Source organism: Hippocampus guttulatus, chromosome 13 (genome assembly GCF_054856545.1).
Source record: "Hippocampus guttulatus isolate MCC_2025c chromosome 13, RoL_Hgut_1.0, whole genome shotgun sequence".
NCBI lineage: Eukaryota > Metazoa > Chordata > Actinopteri > Syngnathiformes > Syngnathidae > Hippocampus > Hippocampus guttulatus.
Window position 1 is genome coordinate 906475 of NC_141273.1, and position 22007 is coordinate 928481.

The window sequence follows — 22007 nt, forward strand, 5'->3', positions numbered from 1 at the left end:
GGGGGGGGGGGGGGGGGGGGGGGGGCACACACACTTGACATCAGCACGCCCTTTGCCAACATTTGGAGGACAATCAAATATATCGATGAACATTTTGAATGGGAACTCATCGTTCAATTTCCGTTCATTGACAAAGCAGTTTTGTCGTCATCGCAAAAGATACGGCGTGCTCCACTTCGGAGTAAAAGTGTGTGTGTGTTGGACTGACATCGGTGGACGTCATGGACAAAACGCGGTCGTGATCTTCCACCAGCTGGCGGAAGGTGGGCCTCTGCGACGGCACGGCGTGCCAGCACTCGCGCATGATCATGTACCTGAAAGACACACGTTAGCGTATTAGCTTAGCGCTTCCAATACAATCCAATTGACACAGGTTAGCGTACTAGCTTAGTGCTTCCAATACAATCCAATTGACACACGTTAGCGTATTAGCTTAGCGCTTCCAATACAATCCAATTGACACACGTTAGCGTATTAGCTTAGCGCTTCCAATACAATCCAATTGACACACGATAGCGTATTAGCTTAGCGCTTCCAATACAATCCAATTGACACACGTTAGCGTATTAGCTTAGCGCTTCCAATACAATCCAATTGACACACGTTAGCGTATTAGCTTAGCGCTTCCAATACAATCGCGCCTGCACAACAGCTGCAAAGTCAAAGTCAAACAATAAACGCAACCGCCGACGAACAGTCGTTCAATCGTCAAAACGTTCCCCTCATCGGCTTTGTTCTTTGAAGCCGTTCTGGATGAGAATCCGAGTGTCCTTTCGCCAGTGGATCGGAGACGTCATGCTCAAAATGCGCACACGTCGGCTACAGGCTAAGTTACAAAGTCAACAAGAAGCCGTCGCGTGCATTGATGAAAAAAAAAAAAGAGATTGCTTCACTTCTGTCCCACGTCAATCCGCTTCAATTCCAAGCGGCGGCTTTCGGTTGCGCTCGGCCTCGGCGAGTTCTCGCGTGTGACATTTCAAAATCAAGACCTTTGCCGTTTTGAGCGACTCACAGCTCGTGCGTGCAGTTGGCGGGTTTGTCCATGCGATGTCCCTCCTTGAGCAGCTTGAAGAGTTCCTCCACGGGGATGCCCGGGTACGGTGACCCCCCCAGGGTGAAGATCTCCCACAGCAACACCCCGTAGGACCACCTGCGCGCGCAAAGACATCGTGAGGACGACAGAAGAAATGACAACTTTGCTTTCTTTTCATCTTCAGAGAAAACGTTTTTGTCGGGCATTGCGTCGAGACCACGACGCTCTTATTTTTCAAAGTTTTCCTTTCCTCGCCACCGGCGGCCGGGTTCAACGACCGTACTCGAGTATTCCGCAAAGCCCGTCTGGCCGGCTGATCCGCTTTGTAAATGCGGACCTGCTGGAAAAACACGTCGGCGGGCGGGATTCTTTCCCAGTGTGCCGGAATCTCACACGCACGCGCGTCGACACACACATCGGGCGGGCGACCGTGTTGACGGCCGGCGCCTTTGCCTTGGAAAGCGCTCTTGTGCGCACGACACGCGTTCTTGTTTTCCCGCTCGCTTCAGTCCGTTCTTCTGGCGTTTTCAAACTTTTCTCTTTTTTATTTTGGGTCATACTGTTGCACTTTTTTTCTTCAAACTTTTTGTTGTTGTGACTTTCCGAGCATTTTCTCTTACTGTAGCCATTAATTTTTTTTTTTTTTTTAGGAGAACTTTTCTCTTGTACCTTAAGGACCCCCTGAGCCAGCGTGTGCCTTTGTGACCCCTGACCTGTGCGAGGTGCTTAAGAGGAGCCCTGGTGGGAAAAGACCCCCGGGGGGAAAGTTGTGTGCGGAATGAGCGCTCCCGCCCTCGTATCTCTCGCTCGGTGGATTTCCGCAGTTAAAACACGACTAAGACGGGCGAGGGAGCGCGGCGCTCGGTTCCCTCTGATGTCGTGTCGGGAGATTACGGAACAGGCAGAACAAACGCGCTCAGGAATGCGCCGCCGCCGAAACGGGAGGAGCTCGGGATTCTCGTCAGCGAGTTGTCCGATTCGCGCGGGGCCGCTGAGCCCCCGAGGCTAACGGGCATTGGGGGGGTTCAACGAGGGCCGGATCGCCGTTGCGTCGCGCTCGATGGCGGCCGGCGGGCGGGAAGGCAAACTCACACATCGCTCTGGTGAGTGTAGACCCGGTCGAAGAGAGCCTCCGGTGCCATCCACTTGACGGGGAGACGACCCTGAGGAACGCAACAAAAACACCAAAAGTCAACACAAGCAAAGCAATCGCAAAAACAAGCCACGTGTGTAGAATGTGTGATTTTTTTTTCTAATGGTGTGAAATAGAAGACAAGCACTCTCACATTGGTGGTCTTTTTGTAGTAGTCGAGATTGTGCACGTCTCTGGCCAGCCCGAAGTCGGCGATCTTCATGACGTTGTCCTCCGTCACCAGGACGTTCCTGGCCGCCAAGTCTCGATGGATGCACTGCGACGGGAATGAAGGCACAAGATGCGGCAGTCCGATGACGGCCAACTCATATTTCTACAGCTTTTCTCACTCCAAAATGTCTTTGCTCACGAGATTACAATTTACCATTCGGATTTGTGTCGCTGACAAGTCAAAAATGACAAAACAGGCACGCATCTTTTTTCACGGGACAGTGACGAGATTGACGTTTCACTTTTGATTCTTTTCTTGTCACTTTGGCCATTTTGACGAGCGTTATTTGTTTCCCCCCTCAGCTTCTCTGCTTATTTAAATGAGGAATGTAAAAAGCATGGGCCTGACCATCGTGCCTTGAGGAACTCCCATTTCATACGGTTGATTTTTTTGGTTTGGTGGGCAGCTGTCTCTCATGTGATTGCAACTTTTTCTTGAACCAGAGGTTTTGTTCACATACTCGAGGTGATTAGCCGTTAGAACATTTTCTTCTCAGATGACAACCTTTTTAAAATCGCAACATGACTTCTCAAAACATGACCTTTCGGAGGACATGGCAATTTTTTTTTCGGTATCATGACTTTTGTCGCCTCTGCGGCCTATTTAAAATGAAAAAGGCACGGGCCCTAAAGACGCGCCGTGCGGAACGCGCGCTAACTGCCGCGTACGTTTGACTATTTTCTGTCTGCCCGTTGGTACATGTGCTCGCAGTCGAAGCGCGTCGCGAATCCGCACGGCCCTGACCTTCTGCGAGGCGAGGTACTCCATGCCTCGGGCCACCTGGTAGGCGCAGGACACCAAGTCTTTGAAAGTCAGCTGCTCGTCGGGGATTTTGCAGGTGTCGAAGGAGTAGTCCATGCCGGGCGGCCGACGCGCCCTCAGGTACTCCCTCAGGTTGCCTTTGGAGGCGTACTCCACCAGAACGTAGAGCGGACCTGCGGCAGCGCGCGGTCACTTCCGGCTAATGAGCGCGCTCGAGGACATCGGCGACGGGGGCCTCACCGTCCTGCGTGCAGGCTCCCAGCAGGTTGATGATGTTTTTGTGCTTTCCGATCATCTTCATCATCTCCATCTCCGACACGAGGTCGGACAAATCTTTGTCCGTGGCGTCATCTGAGGCGAGAGGCGGAGGCGTCGGAGGGGGTGAAGCGCAAAGCGGCCCCGTCGCGTCGCGGCGAGGCGACGGCTCACCTTTCAGCATTTTGGCGGCGACCGTCAGCGGCTTGTTGGGCTTCTCCTTGTCGACGCCGATGGCCTCGGCCATCACCACCTGGCCGAAGCAGCCCTCGCCCAGAGGCTTCCCCAGGGTCAGCCTGGAAAAGCGGCAAGGGAACGACTGAGCGAGCGTGCGGCGAGATGCGAAAAAAAAGGCCGGTGGCGCCGGTCCGCACCGCGCTCTGGAAAACTCCCACTTGGGGTCGGCGGGCAGCTCCAGCTCCGACACGTTGGCCAGCGTCGGCCCGTCGCCGGACGACAGCCGGGCGATCCTCACCAGCGGCGTGTTGGAGTTCATGGACGAGTTGGAATCCAAGGACACCTGCTTGAGTGCCCAACACAAAGCAGACCAGACCGTTATCGTCGCCGAAAGGCCCGAGACCCCGGCGGGGCCAAATGACAAGTCGGCACCGGCGCTTTTTCACTGAAGGTTTCGTCCGCGTTTCGAGCGACCTTCGAGGCAGAAGCGACAGACTGACCTTTGAGTAAGAATGAGACCAAACCGAGAAACGGAAAAATGAAACAACCGCGGCAATGATCAAGTGACCGCTGAGCTAAGCGAGCGGGAGAAAGACACGCCTTTGGCGCGGACGCGTTTGGTCCTGCGTCACGTCAAACCATTTGGGGAATCGGATCGGAACCCGGCGGGCGACGACGACCTGTACAGGTGGAAGCGGGAAACAACAAACGGCGGCGGAAAAGGAAGCGCCGGCGCCCTCGCCTTTCCGTCACTCTCGCCCCATTTCCAAAGCTCCGCTTCCTGGTGGCCCCATCGAGCTTTTGCGTCGCCAAACTAATTCTCATCCGAAGCAAAAGTCGAGAAAGATGTTGCCGCAGAGCAAAAAAAACGTCCAGGTCCAAATTTGCTTGGCCTGAAAAGTAATATGTGCTGGAAAATGCCAGGAGCTTTGCGGGAGATTGAGTCGCTTATGAAAAAAAACAGAAGGAGAGAATCGAGCGGCAGATTAGCGGGGCTGAAAAGCGAGCAAAGATTACACAAGAATGCAATAAAATCTTTGCCTTAGAAGAGAGCGGCCGGACCACTTTGAATGTCGCGGCCGCAACCGGCAAGCGTTGGCGGATAATCAACTTGAAACGTCTCACTCGGATTTTCCAAACACCCCCCGCAAAAAAAAAAAAAAAGCACTCAAAGTGTTCAGGTGATTCCACGAGGGACCAACAAAGTCAGTGACTCCTTGACTTCATCGACAAACTCACTCGCAAAGCCACAGCGAGACAAAAGAACAGACGAACGTTGCGTCCGATGATCAAACCGACGAACTTCCCTGACCACCAACTTATTGAAGAGCAAGCGGACGGACTCGTGTTTGGGTTCAACTCTCACTGACTAGCAAATGAACGACCCAGTTCGTGACAAACGGATGGAGTGACTCACTAATCGACTTGGCAAGAGAAAAACGGAGCTAAATTTTAGCGCCGAAAAGGCTCACCAAGCGCCTCGACGCGCGGCATCGCCGAGAAACGAAGAGTCGCAGTCGGCCCCCCCATTTGTCAGATGCAGAGCGGAAACGGGTGCCATTCAATGTTAATTCTTCCATGAGCTAACCGGGTCACCGAATAGCTCGCAGAGCAAAGCCATTGGACCGACAACAAATGAATTCGAGTTTGAATCTCGTATCTACTTTCTGTTACCTGTCTCTTGAGGGGGAACTTGGAGAGTTTCTGCACGGGCGGCTCGGGCAGCGTCTTCTGCGCGCTCATGCGCATGCGGCACAGGACCACGATGACCACGGCCAGGATGAAGAGCACGCAGCCCGTCACGTAGATCAGGATGTCGGCGTAGTAGTCCTCCTTCTCCGGGCTCGCTGCTTTGGGGTCAACAACGGGCACGTGCCGGGCCACCGATGGAATTAACCGCGCCACAAAACGAAAAAAAAAAAAAAAAAAAAAAAAGATGAACCATTTTTAAGGCAAAGACTCATATTTGCATCATTTCACGTGGAAAAAAAAAATTATTTTCATGTTCTTTCCATGATGCCCGGTCCTGTTGTTGCGAGTTGGTTTGGATCTAAGCGCGACACGGGTCAAGCTAATGTGACACGTAACACCTCGTAGCCACCGGCGCTAGCGCCGTAGCACTAGCGCTGCTCGCGTGAACGTAAGCGGCCTTCACGTGGTGGTTTGGATGAAAAGGGTCCAAACATGAAAAAAACATTTTGGGTTGTCATTAGAAATGAGCCGCTGAGAACTAGAACGGGCTAACTCCATGTTTGCCATTGTTAAGTTAGGCGCAGAGAAAAGGCCCGTCATTCGGATGAAAACAGTCAAGCCACTCGATTGCCGATTCCGGGTTTGCTTTCTTGCCGTTTTGGTGGCTCGTTATTTGTTTGACACTGTAAATTGAAAAAAAAAGACAAACAAAAGGAGGAAGCGTTTCAGCCCAGCTGGGCATTCGCTGAAGATTACCGAATGCCAAATGCTCTTCGATCCTGATTTTTATGCCTACAGAAGCAATGAAGGTTCGTTTTCTAACATTAGCCGACTGTCGTCCTCAGCGGCTCAAACGAATATCGCAGACTGTCCTGCTTGGACAGCAGACGGAGTTAGAGCGACGGCGCGGTGGTCGGCGGTAGCGGTGGGTGTACCTGGAAGCACCGTGAGCCAAGCAGTGTGGTGAGAAAAGCCGATAGAATTCCCCGCCAGGCAAGTGTACTCGCCGGCGTCCTCGAAAGACACGTTGGACACCAGGAGCACCTCCAGTTCGTTGTCCGTGGTGTTAATACCCGCCGTCTGAGGGAAGGAAGGAAGGAAGGAAGGAAGGAAGGAAGGAAGGAAGGAAGGCAGGAAGGAAGGTAGAAAGGGCGGGATCACCGTCAAGAGACCACCAAACACCTTGAAGTACAACCAAGAAAAATGCCAAGATGGCGCACGAGAAGACACCCAAAGCAGAAGCGTCACCACCACGACACACAATCGTTCAACAATGAGGGAGGGGAATTTTTTTCCCAGGTCATTTTGATCGCTGCGGATTGCTCAAACTATTTCAACACTACCTCAATGAAACTGAGGATGTTCTTTTTTTTTTTTTCTTCCAACGGCAGCGGTGGATTTAGGAGAATCCAGGGCCACGGGCTGATTGTGCAGCTACATGGGCTCGGTTTAACATAGCTGAAAGTTAAAAAAAAAAAAAAAAAAAAAGAGCGATCTTTGCGGCCGCGGCGGCGGCAGATGAAACCACAGCGAGCGCCCCCAAGAGACAAAAAAGCAGAAGACACCCAGATGCCGGCGGAAGATTTTTATATTGCCGTTACCTGTTCGCCGGATTTTGAGCCAGAAGGCGTTTTGCGACCTGCCTACAAAGTTAGTGGCGCGGCACCAGTACTTGCCGGCGTCTCGCTCTGTCACATTGGACAGTTTGAGCGTGTGCCGGGCCTCGGCGCGCCAGCTCACTACGCTCTGCAAACAATAGGGGGAGACACATGTTCAAGTACACGGGCCGCGCTACTACGCTAATGAGCGCCACGTGTCCGACGCGTGGAAAACGGGCGTGTCAAGACTTTTCAAAAGTTTTGGCGGGCCACCTTGGTCTCACTTGAAAACGGGGCCTTGCAAAGACAATCGAATTGAAAACTCTTTTTCACCAACCTGACGACATTTTCAATGCTCAACCCGATCGAATTGGAAACGTTCGACGGGGTCCGATGAAGGGCGAGAATTCGATTTGCAAATGCAAATTTGGGGATGTGAGCTCAGTTTGATGGTGCGGGCGTAGCGAACGTTGCGGTGAAGCACACGCTTATGGAACAGTAAACGCAACAACAAAGATTAGACAAAAAAAAAAAAAAAAAAGACGCATGGCGATATGAATCGATGAGAATGAATCTGGACAGATGAGCAGCAAGTGGGGGCAACATTGTGTGTGTTTAATGCTGTTGGACGCGTCGCTTGGTCGATTTGCTATTTGATTTTATTTTTTTTTTCCGCCAGCCTTCAAAGAAGGATTCATGAAGCCTCCGCCTCCTCCCCTTTTCACCCGCCGCCCACTTAACTATACGCTACACGCCACACACGACATGATGGCTCAATGAATGCACACACACACACGCACACGCGTGGACGCACAGAACTGGGCAAATACTGTTTCAATTACGCGGCGGTCCAAAATAGAGCGCCGAGCCGCGGTTTTGGGCTGACAGACTTGCCCGCCCGCCCGCCCGCCCGCTCACTTTTCCCCTCCTCGCCATCTTTTCTTCCTTTTGCGAGCTCTCGTGATACGGCGACAGATGACCCATGTGCAGCGCATGTGGACAGCTGTGTGAATTGAAAAGGAACGCAACCGAACACGGCCGCAAGCCAAGCTCGACTAACTTGGGAAGTGCCACCTTCGGGTGCCACCAAGATTGAAACCAATTAGGGGGGGTCGGGGGGGGGGGGTGGAAACAGAATTCGGGGAGTTCCTTTGACGTGCCTGCGAATGTAAATTAAAACCAATATTGTATTCCGTACGCCCCGTGTGAAGTCAGTGAGACTGCGCAACACGAAATTTGGTAGACATGTCTGGCGCAAGCAAACAGCCCAAAAAGTCTGAAGCAGTCATGCGTGTAAAGTTTGCCACTTGGGTTTGAAAGAGCCATTTTGGCTCAGTCGTACCCTCTTCAAAAAACAAAAAATTCAGCAAATCAGCCCTTGAAGCCCGTTAATCTAGCACCGTGAAACGTGCTAGCAATGTTGATCATGTGTGGACCCACAAAAAAAAAAAAAAAACTCTCAAAAAGCCACGCCATGGAAGGCACGCAGAGTCCGCCAGTTCGCTTGGAAGCAGCATTTCTGCACTTTTTACAATTACAAGTTTGACTTAGCAACATGAAACCTGGCAGGCCTGTCCGTCACAAAGAGACCCACAAAAAAAAAAAAAAAAAAGTCTCAAGAAGCCACGCCTGAAAAGATGCAGTCAAGTCTGCCATTTGGGTCTGAAGCAGCCGATTATGCAAGGACGGCAGATCTCATGTCGAGCTGAAATGAGTGTAGTTAATTCGTATTTGCCCAAGCATTTGCGGTACAAACGACTTTTGATTTATTCCCTTGTTGGTTCATTAGCACGCCGAGATGAAAGCCACGTAAATCTTTGGAAAAACAAAGTCCTCTCTGGTTGTTTTTGGTCTCCATCCTCCTCCTCTGTCACACTTTAGTCTGTGCTGACTCTGCCCTTCCTCACTCCGCTCATTTTTTCCAAGGCTTTTTTGGGGTTGCCGCCTCCTCCTCCTCCTGCTTACTGCTGCCGAAAAAAAAAAAAGAAAACCACGCGACGCAGGACATCTGACGGCAGTGGCGGTTAGCAGAGACCGCCTCTCCGCCTGCGTTGCCGCCACCGCAGCAGTTAACTTAGTCTAAACCAGATGTTTGTTTAATTCGCTCGCTCACTCGGCGGCCGCCTTGAAAAAAGAAAAGCGCAGGAGGCGGAACGAGAAAGTGTGGGAGTCTTTGCAAAAAAAAAAAAAAAAAAAAAAAAAAAAAAAAACGCCCCCCAGAAGGGTTTTAGGGTGTTGTCCTCTGTGACTATTCTCGGCAAAACCTCCGCAAAGTCAAAGCGGCCACCAGTGCAACATAAACAAGACTGGACTGAACGCTTTCAGATTGACAGCGGGCAGTTTGTTTTGTTTTGTTTTTGAAAATTCAGCCCCCGCAGCCAGTTCGACTTAGCCACGTGAAATTTGGTAGCCACGTTCATCACGGGCAGACGCACATAAAAGCCTCAGGAAGCTCAAAGCGAATAGACAGAAGAAGACGGCTATTCTGGTTCGAAGCCGCCATTTTGCCCCAATAACAGCCTGTATAATTTCACCGAAATAAAATCAGCCCCCAAAACCAGTTTGCTTTGGCAACATGAATTTTGGTAGCCACGTCTATCATTAGCAGACGTGCAAAAAAATGTTTCATGTCATGCCCAAAAAGTTTTTTTTTTGCCTCTGTAGCATCCCAGAGAAAGTGACCCAAAAAAAAAATCCAGTCCTCAAAGCAAGTTTCACTTCACCGCATGAAATTTGGGAGGTATGTCTATCTTGACTTGACGTACAAACAAAGCCTCAAAAAAGCCGTAGCTGAAGAAAAAAAACAACACAGGAAGATGGCCATTCTGGTTTGAAATGGCCATTTTGCATCAAGAGCACCTTATATAAATTCACCCAAACATTCAGCCCCCAAAGCCAGTTTGTTCTGGCAACGTGAAATTTGGTAGGCACATCCGTCATGAGCGGACCTACAGAACTCATTTCAACAAGTCAAGCCCAAAAAGACACAGAAAGCCTGCCGTTTTGCTTTGAAGCAGCCATTTTGACTTTGCAGCATCAACAAAATCCTAAATCCTAAAACCCAGCGTCACTTCAACACACGAAATTTAGGAAGCAGGTCTATGCTCAGTGGACCTACAAAAAAGCCATAAGAAGCTTTTACATAAAAGACACAGAAAGAGAGCTATTTTGGTTTGAAGCAGCCATTTTTTTGCCGTGTGTGTCACCCCGAGAGCCAGTTGGTGTTCGCAACATGAACTATTCTGAGCAGAACCACAAAAAAGTCTTAAGATGTTCGAAAAGACAACACAGAAAGTCGAGCATTTTGGTTGAGCTTCATATCACAAAATATAAAATATCAGCCCCCAGAGCAGGTTGAAATTTGGTAGACATGTTTATCATTTGTCGACCCACAAAAAAAAAAAAAATTACAAAAATCACAATAAATTAGAACGGGAATCAGCCAACTCTAATCTGCAAAGTATTTGCGTCGACGTCAGCAAAGTTTGCCGAGCGGAGGAGGCGGCGACATGAAGCGACGAGATGGGCTGCGGAGGCGCACGCTCACCTTGAGGATTTTGACGTAGGGTCCGCCGTCGGGATCGAAGCGGCTGCCGTTGACCTCGATGTGCTTGAGCCACTGGATGTGCGGCTGGGCGTCGCTGTAGACTTTGCAGTGGAACTCCACGTCGCTGCCCACCACCACCGACTGGTTGGCCGGCAGGCCTGCCTGCAGGATGGGCCTGTGCGGGGAGCGCTCTAAAATGGGCCATCGGTGTCAGATGTTTGTTTTTTTTTTGGTGTATTCTTTCTTCCCGGAATCGATTTTGACAGATCGGTGACGTACCGAGCACATCCAGCTGGTAGGTGTGCGTGATGGTGCCGTACTTGTTATGCACCACGCACGTGTAGTTGCCGCGATCCGACGGCACGGCGCTCTCCATCACCAAAGTCCACTGCTGGTGCCGCAGCTTTGCAAACAAACAAGAAAGCGAGGGGGGGGGGGGGGGGGGGTCAAAGTCCGGACTGTGAGCGCCGCACATTCAGAAGAAGAACATTTCAACAATTTGGGATTGCTGAGACACTTTAGCGTTTTGGGCTATATTTCAGGAGCCGAAGCTGTTCATGCTTTTACAAATGCGCGTAGGCGCGCGCGCGCGCGTCTTTTCCAGGCCGCACGTGTGCGCTAAATGGCGTGCGAAGCAAAGCCGACGGTGGCGAAGGCGCCTCGGTGCGGGCTTGAAGAACGTCTTGCGGCGTTTCAAATCTCTCCGGTGTTTTTCTTTGCGAGGCCTGCCCGCCTGGGCCGTGCCAGCTAGCGCGCGCGGCTAACCCAAAGCAGGTGTCGCACCGAAGCCGCCAACGCAAACCCGAGACCCCCCACCGTGCAGGTGCATGACAGGTCAAGTCCAGAGCGATAGGCCAGCGACGGCGACGGCGACGTTGTCGCTTTCGCGAGCGTTTTGACCCGGTGTGGGGCACGTGGACATTTTTGCGCTCAAGGGCCAAAGTTGAGCTCTGAAAAGCAACAGATAAGCCAGCAAAATCGAAACTAGGTCAAATATTTTCAATAAGCGGCGGCACGGTGGATGACCGGTGAGCACCGTTCAGAAAATGGATGGATGGATGGAGTTTCAACCATAAAAAAATCTGGAAAATGCTTTATGACTATTATTCTTGTATTGTAGGTCCATTTTTTTATTTATAATTTTGATCATAAAATAATCATGCATGCTAATTTCTCAATGCTGAAAATGATGTAAAAAATAATTTGATGTGATCACATTAATTATAAGAACATGGTTTAATCAAGTAAGACTATTGATTGTACTACACGTAAACAAACATTCTTTTGAATAGGCAACGCATACCCGTTTTCCCGGTGGAATTAATTTTTTTGTAATATGACATTGAACGGTCAATAATTAAATACCGAATCGACCAACGGTCTCGTAATGTTGAAAGAAAAAAAATGTTTATTATGTTAAAAGTACTTCCAAATGTGCTTCATTTGGCATTTGTGTCATTCTTTAACAAATTACTGAATTAAAACATTTATTGAATCAATATATTTGTATTTGACTTTTTATGGGACATCAGTCAATATTTTATCAGTGCAAAAAAAAATAAAAAATAAAACCCCAAATAAATGATTTATAATAAATAATGAAGTAATAAATAGAGAAATATTGCAGGAGCAAGCTGCTCGGCGTCGTCGTCGTCACCATCGTCCCTTCGCGCTGTCTTGGAACGGCCGCGTGGAAAATGTGTGTAAATATTATTAAGCCTGCGAGTGCTGAGCGGAGCAGTAGCGCGCCCTCAAAAAAAGAAGGAAAAAAAAAAAAAGAAGAAAACCCGGCGAGCTGGCTCCACCCCGTCTCGGCCGCGCTATGACCCAACAAGAGGAAAAACTTGATGGAGCCGTCGCACGTCACGTTTCTAATGATCCTGGAATGCCTTCTATGAATGACACGGCACCTCGCTATGATCTCATGCGCCGCAATACCGACACAATACCTTGTCCTTACGATTTTGCGAGGACGTGCTTGTGTCGAGAGCGGCAAAGCGGATTAGGCACGGCTGTCGCTCGGGGAATGATGTTGTCACTTCAATTCAAGAGAGGTGACGACCGTTTCACCCCTGAGTCCCAGCAGGGGGTCTTAGGTGTCCACGAGGGCAGTGGGGGGGGGGGGGGGGGGACTCAGGGGTAACGGAGTCCCGTCACTGTGGAGGTCATCACTGGGGGGGAGGGGGGGGGGGGTGTCTGTCGTCAGGCTTTGTGCCCGTCCAGCCCTCAATCAGCAGATTACGTCTTTCTTTGCCCGTGCCGCCATAGCGTGTGAAAGAAAGGACGCGGCATGCGGCTTGAAGTCCTCGCGTCGTCGTGATTCGGCATTTGGGAATTCCCTCGTTTGCGCAATTGTTTCAGAAACCAACCCGACGCTCGTCAATTAAAAAAAAAAAACATTTGCAATTTGCTGTGCGTCGGCCTAAACCGCGTGCACGATAAGATATTGCTTTGACGTCACCGTAGGGTTAGTCACTTGGACTTTACATTTTTACTTCAATTCCAGTGGAGATTTAAATGTTTTGTTGGTGTACTTGGTTTGAACAATAGCTGACTTGAAGAAATCTTTTGAAAATGACCGCTATTTTCACCCCCCCCCCAAAGTTAGATTGTGACTGACTAACTAACAAACTAATCAACAGGTTTAGATCCTAATCCCATCATGCTAGCTAGCAAACTAACTGGCTAACTAATGACCTCATAAACATCGGAGGAGAAACCCTTTCACCTTGCCCGTCAAAGAAATATTTTTCACATTGATTGCGAAAGGACACGCCAATTTTTGGGGCTCATACCAGAGGTGGCACAGCAGCTCCATGACCTGATGTTTCGAGATTTTTCTTCCTAGTCGCCTATTTGCTGATTTGTGTGAAACAACAGTATGGGGGTTGAAGTTAACCGGTGAAATTTCTGGCTTGCGAGCAAGTATCAGAAGCTGTGTCGCCCCTTTCACGCAGCCTGTCAAAAGTCGCTGTTCTGTGTGAAAGGCCTCAGAATGAGCTTTGAAGTCAACGGGTGGTCAAAATTAGCGGCGTCAGAGACGATTGCCGTGTTGCCCCAAAGTGGTCATTTTCTCATGTCACCCATCAGCGTAAAAGGTACCAAACCCCAAATGTTCACAGTACAGCTACTATCAGAGCGGTAACAGAGGGGGAATGGTGGTGGTGGTGGTGTTTTGTGCTAACCCAAAGCTCTTGCTAACGAACCACCAGTAGCGAAAGGATAAACTCAGTTCAGACTCGAGGTGACGTTTCCTCGTCCCGGCGGCGATGGCTCCGTTGGAAAAACAACTTTCAGTTCCCGCAGGCCGTCGGGCGAGCGAGCGGGACCGCTCGGCCAGTTGATGAAATCCAAGAGCTCACCACGGGATTAGCATGACGCTAACGCCGGGATGCGAACTTTTTAGCTCGGCGGTAGTGGCGGTGGTTGGAGGGCTGGCGACAGGTGCCGGTGGGAGGATGGGAGGGGGGTGCGAGGGGGCAGGGAGGGGGGGGGACAACTGCTGGCGGCCCGCTGGGAGCAGATGTTGGAGATCTCCGTAAACTGTTAATAGCGACGGGATCTCCTTACGTTAACTCTTGAAAGGGCAACGCCAACACTTTTCCCACCACTTCAGCCACACTAATCACATTGCAAAAACTCCAATTTGAAATTCGGTCGACATGGCCATGGTGAATATAGCCACAAAAAAAGTCTCAAGAAGCCAAGCTTGAAAAGACAAAAACAAGTCTGCCATTTTGCTTTGGAGCGGCCATTTCAGGCTCATTCAAATTATTCTAATTGCGTTTTGGTGAAAATGAAGCCACAAAAGTCAGTTTGACATCAACGGTGAAAGACAAGTCTATCGGGACCAGACCCACAAAAAGTCTCCATAAGCCACTGCCAAAAATATGCAGCAAGTTGCTCATTTTGGTTTGAAGCTGTCATTTTAGTCTCGTTTTCAAGGTCCTTCAGTCTCCAAAACAAAATTCAGACCCCAAATCCAGTTTGGGTAAGCAACATGGAAATGTCCACCCTCCTAAAGTCTCAAGCCAAGTCCAAGAAGAAAATGGTGTCATTTTGGTTTTGAAGTGGCCATTTTGCCTGACGAGCACGCTGAACAAGTGAACACCTCAAATCAGGCCCCAAATCCGGTTGGCCGTAACAACATAAAATTTGGAAGGCGCGTCTATCACGAGTTGACCCACAAAAAAGTCTTAAGAAGACATGCCTGAAAGGACACGAGACGTCTGCCATTTTCCTTGAACATTTTGGCTTATTTTCTATTCGTCCGGCGCGTGTCAAAATGGTGTCGCTTTAAACCGAAAAGTCACATTTGTGGCGTTCGTCCCGCGTGGCCGCTCGCAGGAACGATGACAAAAGCGAGGCGAGCAGCTGCTTGCGGCGCTGCCGCCTCGCTGTCAACGCCGCGCTATCGGGCCAGCGTTCAAGTATCCCAGCAGCACTCCGGTTTCAACGCGGCATTATTTATTTTGGTGGTCCCCACCGAGGGAGTCCGAGGCGGAGGGGGCGGGTCGTAGAATTCCGCTACGGAGGACGTGCTGCCCGGCGGGGCGATCCTGACCTTTATTTGCCACGAGAAGACGAGCGGGATCACTTTCTCTACTTTTAGACACTCCGACGTGGAGAGCGGGGCGCAGCGGAACGCGTAAACGGGGATTAAAATGCTGCTCCCGAGCATCGCATGGACTACTACAAAATATTTGCAACAACGGCATTTATTCACGATTTCTATTCAACTTGGTTTTAGGCACCTTTGTTCACTGACATCATCAAGTGTTTGCCGGACATTTAATTGATCTCCCCCACATTGAAGTTATTTTCGAGATTCATCATCATATTTTTTCTGACAAAAAAAATGTCGCCGTGTTATTGATTATCGTCATATTTTTTTGGACAAGATGTCCAATTCAAGTAAACATTTTTTGAAGTCGCATAATCCATTCAATGAGAGAGAAACAATAAACCAGGTGACAGTTTTCTCGGCCGACAGTAAAAAGCACAAAGATTTTTTTTTCCGACGTTTGCGGCGTTGTGGGAGTGAACACCGAAAGCTTATTACCTTTAAATTGAGTTCAGGGGAGGCGCACGTGCGCACGGTCGATGCCATCGCCGAAGCAGAAATAGACTCGCTGGAGTCCACGCAGAACACGCAGACCTCCACTTGTGGAATCATTTCGACAATGACTCGGAGGATTCGATGCGCGCTCGGGTCATATTTAAAAATGAAATCCGATGACATCCGCCGCACAAATCAACGGTGCGCAGAATCTCCCTGCCTGCGCTTCGATCAAATTCACCCTCCGCGCCACAACTTTGTCCTGCTTTTTGCCGGTCTGAGGTCTTTCGGTCACTGTCTGGCGTCGTAAGAGAAAATGAGCGGGTCGCTTGGAAGATTGTGTAAAGCAAGCCCGGTCGGAAGCGTAGATGTCAGGTGCACGATGTGACCTACGCAAAGCAAAGCGAGTGTCACCGGACTGACCTTGATGCCGCCCATGCGCTGCTCTCCCTTGAAGTCTTTGCCGTTCTTGAGCCAGTGGATGGTGGGCGTCGGGTTGCCTGACGCCGCGCAGCGGAACTTGACCGTGTTGGCGGCAGGCACCGCCAGGAGCTTCTTGTCCATCCGCTCCGGTCGGGTCCAGTACGGAGCTTCTGCGTGCAAAGACGCAGCGCGACATTTTCAGACCTTTGTCCGATTTTGAGGACAACATTTGGAGCGGGGGGTTGGAATATAAACACTGTGGCTTCTTTACAAGATGATAGTTTTATGTTTCCCTTAAGAAAGAAAAAAAAATGATGAAAATGTCATTGTACTACAAAATGTATTTTGTCTTTGAGGGGAAAAAAAAATACGATGAGAGAGTCATGTGGAGGTATCGTGAAAAAAAAATCCAGATGCTAACATGCGGACCTGTCATCCATTCCATTCAAATGGAACGTCTTCATGTCACTTTTTATGAGGCAAACAAGCACAGAACACACAGACAAGGACCCCCGGGAGCTCAGATGAGGATGAGGAGGAGGGGGTGGGGGAATCCCCCCTCAAAAAAAAAATGCAGCTTCTCTGTTAACTCATTCAGTACCAGCCAATTCTGGACCAAGTCTGAAAAGACGTTTTTATACGTCTTTGGGAGTGAATGAGTTAAACGCACTTTGACGGTGCCAAACGCTCGCCGAAGACGTCGATTGGCTGCGACGCTTTCGTTTTCCAGCGTCGCGACTCTCCTGCCATTCACAAGGCTGCCAAGGTGATTTATTGACTTGTTCTCACACACCAGAGCGCCATCGTGACAGTGAGCCCCCCCACCCCCCCTCCATCACCAGTGTGCGAGTGCGTGCGTGTGTGTGTGGCTCAGAGCTTAACGCAACAAAAGCCAAGGAGGTGGTTGACCGCTCATCAGATGTCTCTTTTACTTTTGTACAAGCAGCAGGACTGAGAGGAGCTCATTAGCATCTCAATGTGTGTGTGTGTGTGTGTGTGTGTGTGTCTTTGAAAGAATCTCGTGTGTCCAGCAGCAGGCCGTGGAAAGCCATCAGCGCGAAAAGGTGCAGGCCACACCTGTCTTTCTCAGCCTGACAGTTTGAACGCACCTTTAAGTCGATTAAAATATATTTAAAAAGTTGTCATCTTACAAAATGAACGTTTTTTTCATCTTTCAAAAAGAAAATATCTGAAATGTATCCTTTTTTTTTTCTTTTAGGAACTAATAATAGAACTTGTTCAGACTTTCAGGAAAAAAAAAAAATCCAAAACTTGAAATTACAAAAAAGGCAGACGATAGAGAGCAGGATTGTATTCGAAAATAAAGTGATGAGCAATTAAAATTTTAATATGAAAAAGTTCACGTTTTTGGAGGGGTTTTTTTCGGGGAAGATAGTCCAAATATATTGAGGAAAAAAATCCTAGAAAAGAAGTCGTCAAATTTTATTTTCTTACTTTTATTGTTTTTTTTAAAGTCCTAGTATCAGAATTCTTTTGGGGGGGGGTTGGGGAAGATAAACAAGAAAAAAAAATTTAATATCAAGACTAAAATCTCCCTCATTGAGCGAATAAAATACTATTTCTTCCGGGAATGAAATATGAGAATATTAGGAGATGAAAGTCAAATTTTTTTTCCAAGGGAAAAAAATCTGAATGGTTGTAAATTTTCAAGGAAAACTGTTTTCTGTCCTTCCTCCAAAACGCTCATTTTTTTTTAATTGATTTTTTTTGGGTGGCGTACACGGACTGGCGAAGGTGCAGCCGCGCGCGTGCCCGACGGGTCGTCGCTCTTCCCCAGCCGGTGAAAAGCAACGCACGGTTTGCACCTCAAAAGGGAATTAGCCGCTGGATTTGATTATTTCCTCCTCGCGTCGGCCGAGGCGGCGAGGAGACGCCGACGCCGCGCTCTGCTTTCTTGGCGTCGCCGTCAACCGCATGCGCGCCCGCGCACTTTTTATGGCCTCTCGATGTGTGGTCCTGCTCCTCCGCGGCTTCTGCATGCAAAACTCCGCTGTCAGCCATCGTCGTGTTTTCACCCAAAACTGCACAATCCCGCCTCTGTTACAGACTCTTACACCCCCCGCACCCCCCCCCCCCCACCAAAAAACACAGCGAGCTCACTTGTTGCTACTCTTCCAGCGTTCTCGCCTCTGCCGCGAATCTATTCGCAGAACGTGAAACGTTTTCCTTTCCGCCAAGTATGAGCGCTTGGAACTTGAAAGCGAAAGATCACGCAGAGATGAAGAGGACGTAAATCAGAGACGAAAAACAAAAAGCAAAGCGGTGAAGATCAAGGGTCGCGCGGGGGGCGGGGTGTGTGCCGGAGCCGATCCCAGCCGTCTTCGGGGGACACCCTGAACCGGTTGCCAGCCCATCGCAGGGCGCACCATCCGCACCCACACTCACACCTCGGGACAATGTCGAGTGTTCAAACAGCCTGCCACGCATGTTTTTGGAATGTGGGAGGAAACCGCAGTACCCGGAGAAAAGCCACGCGGGCGTGTTTTGGAAGTCACACGAGTCGCAACGACCAAAACAACTTCACGATCTTCCCGTGTTCTCAGCGCGCTTTTTCGTGCACTGGGGGGTGATATTTTTAGACGTCCGCTGGGATTTCCTCCTGGGTTAGTTAACCGGGCCCGCTAACAGGTGGACGTGACGAGGAGCCGCAACGCATACCGCCGCGGGGTTATCGGCGTCCCCACCCCGCCCGGTGGGGTGTGCAGAACGCCGCCCCCGCGCTGAGGAAATACCATCCCGCCAATTAGACACGGGATGAAGTTTCTGTGCGCGCTTGAGCGGACGCGGCGCAGGACAAGAGTGACATTCAAATATCGGCCGCTCATCTGGCTATGGAGTGGGAACGCCGTGGGGATGTGGAGGGGGGTGAGGGGGGGGGGGGTGATGAAGCTTTGACAATTGGTGCACCTCCTCTGTCCGGATATTGAATGCCTGGCTACAAACGTTTGGGGCATATTGCAGGTGAGAGGGGGTGCGTCATTCAAAAAAATGTGGGAAATTATGAGGTTATATTTGTAGGGTGTGTGCAGGGGGAGAGGGGGTGCGCCACGTCTCTGAGGATGTTCAAAGTGGGTGCATGGCTGAGAAAGCCTGGCAAAATGTGACAAAGTATATTTTCAGGGGTGTATGTCAGAATATGGCAAATTAGGACAGATTTTTGGGGAGGTTACGTTTGGGGGAGAAGAGGTGCGCCAACTCTTCTGGAAGGTTAAAGTGGGTGCATGACTGAAGAAGTTTGGGAATTATGACTTTATAGTTTGACGAAGTATGCAGAGATACCAACTCTGTGTTGGAAGGAGGTGTGCGGCTTTAAAAAAAATTGGGGAAATTTGCTTTTTGAAGGGTGTATATGAGGCATAGGGGGGAGCCCCAAATTGAAAAGTTTTTGCAGGTGCGCCAACTGTGTCGGGTTATTGAAGGAACTTCAATGTGGCTTGTCACAAGTTTGGCAAATGTTGACATTTTTTGGCAGAGCGCGTCGAGGAATGAGGAGGTGCGCCAACTCTGTTGGGATATTCAAGAAGACGTGTGACTTATACAGTTTGGGAAGGTTTCCTTTTGATGGTTTGGGAGGGTGGCATGTTGTGCGATGGGGGTGTGCCGCCCCCCGTGGGGATACTGCAGCGGGTGCCTCTGGTCACGCACCGTTGTCGTTGTTATTGTTGTTGTCGAGAGCAAACAGAAACTTGCCCGAATGATGAAAGCAAACGGCAATTAGCGAGAAGCGTGCAAGTCGACACGCCAGGCGACGGTTCACTGATCAGGCGGCCGCGCGGCCAAAGGGGGGGTGCGGCGGAGGGTAATTGCCTAATTGTGTAATTTGCCCCTCGCCGACGCCCGCTACGCACACGTGCGGCGCCGCGGCCGAGCGGAGTGGCGATTTCGCCCTTTGAAGGCGCGCTGCGGAAGAATGGCGGCCGGCAGACGGGTTAGCGTAGCGTAGCGTAGCATGGGCTGGCGAGCGGCTGGCTCTCTGCTTGGCTGCCAGCGTAAACAAGAGACGGGGACACGCCACAGATTAGCCTCTCTTCACATTCCTACGCACACACACACTCATACACACACACACACGCACACACACACATTGCGGATTCATGCCACATTCCAAAAGGCAAATATTTTGACCCGGCCGACAGCTTCATGACGGACATCAACTTGGTGCGATTTTGTGTCACCCGGTTGACGCCAACATTCCGCCTCAAAGTGCGTTTGCGTTTCATGTGCTAAAGGTCGGCATTTAGTCGCAGCGCACGGTGTCCATTCGCGGCATTTTTCCACGCTGATCGTTCTGGCGTAAATAATCATGAATCTTCATCTGACAGTCCAACACGGATCCATGCGTGCAGCTGAATGCAAATGCTAATTCTCCGCTGCAGCCCCGAGTTGGGCTTTTCCACAACGATCCGAGATATTCAAATTGACATCCAGTCAAAAAAAAGCAAAAGAAACCAGACGAGTCAATCCTCTCTCATGCAACATTGCGATGACAGAATCAACGATATTCTCATCATCAATCGAGCAAATATCGTGACGGGTCCGGTTAGCGCACCAGCGGGCCCCGCCGTCTGTCTTTCGTTCGTGCCGGGAGGCATTTTTCGCTTTGTCTTTCCTGTGCCGTTCGTCTGACTCTCGGGGGCAAATATTTCCCGTCTTTTGGCGGCGCCTTGGTTTTGAGTCACATGTTTGGGTCTCCTTCTTGTGGGAGCAATTAGCGCTGGCTTAGCAAGCACATGAAGTTAGCGCTTTTCTGGGCTAATCCCCGCACTGCTGGCCCGGGACCCGCCGTGTCATGAGGTGGATTTACCGGCTAAGATTAAGACAGTTTTGTCACAAGGAGGACGCCGCATTCCGTCCGTACAATGGAGATGGCGCCGTTGCGCTCGGAGAACACCGTCGCACGCTCGAACGACACCAAGTCATTCCCGGTGCACTCTTATGGCGTTGCGATAGCGATGGGAATGTGACACAGTACGATTCGTTCCGATTACCATCCGAGGTGATTTACCCCAATTCTAATGAATTGCGCCGAGGAGATCGTACGACACGAATGGGACTCAATCCAATGACGAAGAGATGCCACGCGATTCAATTCAATCCTAATTTGATATGTTATACGGTAAGGGCTGCGACGGACGATTCTTTTGATCGTCAATTCATCCGTCATTTATTTTGTCGATTAATCGACGGATTGGAGGTTTTTTTTTTAAAAAACATGTTTCGATTTCCATTCTTTTATTCAGTCATTATTTCAGAATGGACAGTGCAGAAAATGCGCAACATTTCCTGTTGACAGGTGAATATTTGGAGCATTGAAAATGAAACAAAACGTGTTTAAATGGCTCTCAAAAAACGGATTGGTGTGATAATTGATGAACGGTTGTACCTCTGGGTTTAATTCAATATCATTCGCTCCAACGCGATAACGTTCAGTCAGTGACGATGACGTTGATTAAAAACGATGATGCAACACAGAAGGATTCACTTCAATTACAAACGGGATTCACTCAAAATACGTAACGACGTATATTTGAAGCACTCCAAAAATGAGAACAAACCAAATTCAAACATCAAAAAAGAGACAGAGAGAGAAAAAATAAGAATTCACCATTGCCATTACCTGCATCTTCGGGATCTTCATCATAATCTTCATCATCACCGGACGACAGAGAATCTAAAACAAACAAGAAACGAGTTGATTAAAATTTTAAATTTTTTAATTAACTCATTCACTCCCAAAGACGTTTTTAAACGTCTTTTCAGACTTGGTCCAGAATTGGCTGGTACTTAATGAGTTAAAAACAAATTTCAATCGTATTTTTGTTGACCGCCACGGGGCTCCCGCGGGGCCGTTGGTGGGACCGTGCGAGGCGTCCACTTAGCGCCGCCCGGGCGCCGTCCAGGCGCTAAAGCCGATTACACGGACGCCGCATATCTGACACCTTGCCCAAATATTTAAATATTTGAGGCGAAACACAACAGTGCGCGTGTGTGTTCTACGAGCTGTTTGGAGGGCCGCGTGCGTACGCGGGGTGGGGTCAGGAAACGGCCTGCACACGCTGTACAAAGTCCCACTTGA

At 49.8% G+C, this 22007-nt stretch overlaps 1 protein-coding gene across 8 annotated transcripts in view; it reads right to left on the minus strand.

The window, feature by feature from the left end:
• fgfr3 (fibroblast growth factor receptor 3) overlaps nucleotides 1-22007 on the minus strand; it is a 42264-nt gene that overhangs the window by 3832 nt on the left and 16425 nt on the right. For 2 of the 8 annotated variants that reach the window (XM_086126586.1, XM_086126590.1), the window contains 14 exons: nucleotides 21537-21602; nucleotides 15911-16080; nucleotides 10708-10831; nucleotides 10429-10619; nucleotides 6219-6363; nucleotides 5266-5438; nucleotides 3789-3937; nucleotides 3589-3710; nucleotides 3400-3510; nucleotides 3142-3332; nucleotides 2320-2442; nucleotides 2126-2196; nucleotides 1013-1150; nucleotides 209-314 (listed from right to left, as the gene is read on the minus strand). In XM_086126586.1, the coding sequence (XP_085982712.1) occupies nucleotides 209-314; nucleotides 1013-1150; nucleotides 2126-2196; nucleotides 2320-2442; nucleotides 3142-3332; nucleotides 3400-3510; nucleotides 3589-3710; nucleotides 3789-3937; nucleotides 5266-5438; nucleotides 6219-6363; nucleotides 10429-10619; nucleotides 10708-10831; nucleotides 15911-16080; nucleotides 21537-21602 (1880 nt within the window). Of the gene's footprint in view, nucleotides 1-208; nucleotides 315-1012; nucleotides 1151-2125; nucleotides 2197-2319; nucleotides 2443-3141; nucleotides 3333-3399; nucleotides 3511-3588; nucleotides 3711-3788; nucleotides 3938-5265; nucleotides 5442-6218; nucleotides 6364-6884; nucleotides 7030-10428; nucleotides 10620-10707; nucleotides 10832-15910; nucleotides 16081-21536; nucleotides 21603-22007 lie in introns of all 8 variants that reach the window. The other 6 variants (XM_086126589.1, XM_086126585.1, XM_086126583.1 and 3 more) reach the window with 6 other exon arrangements.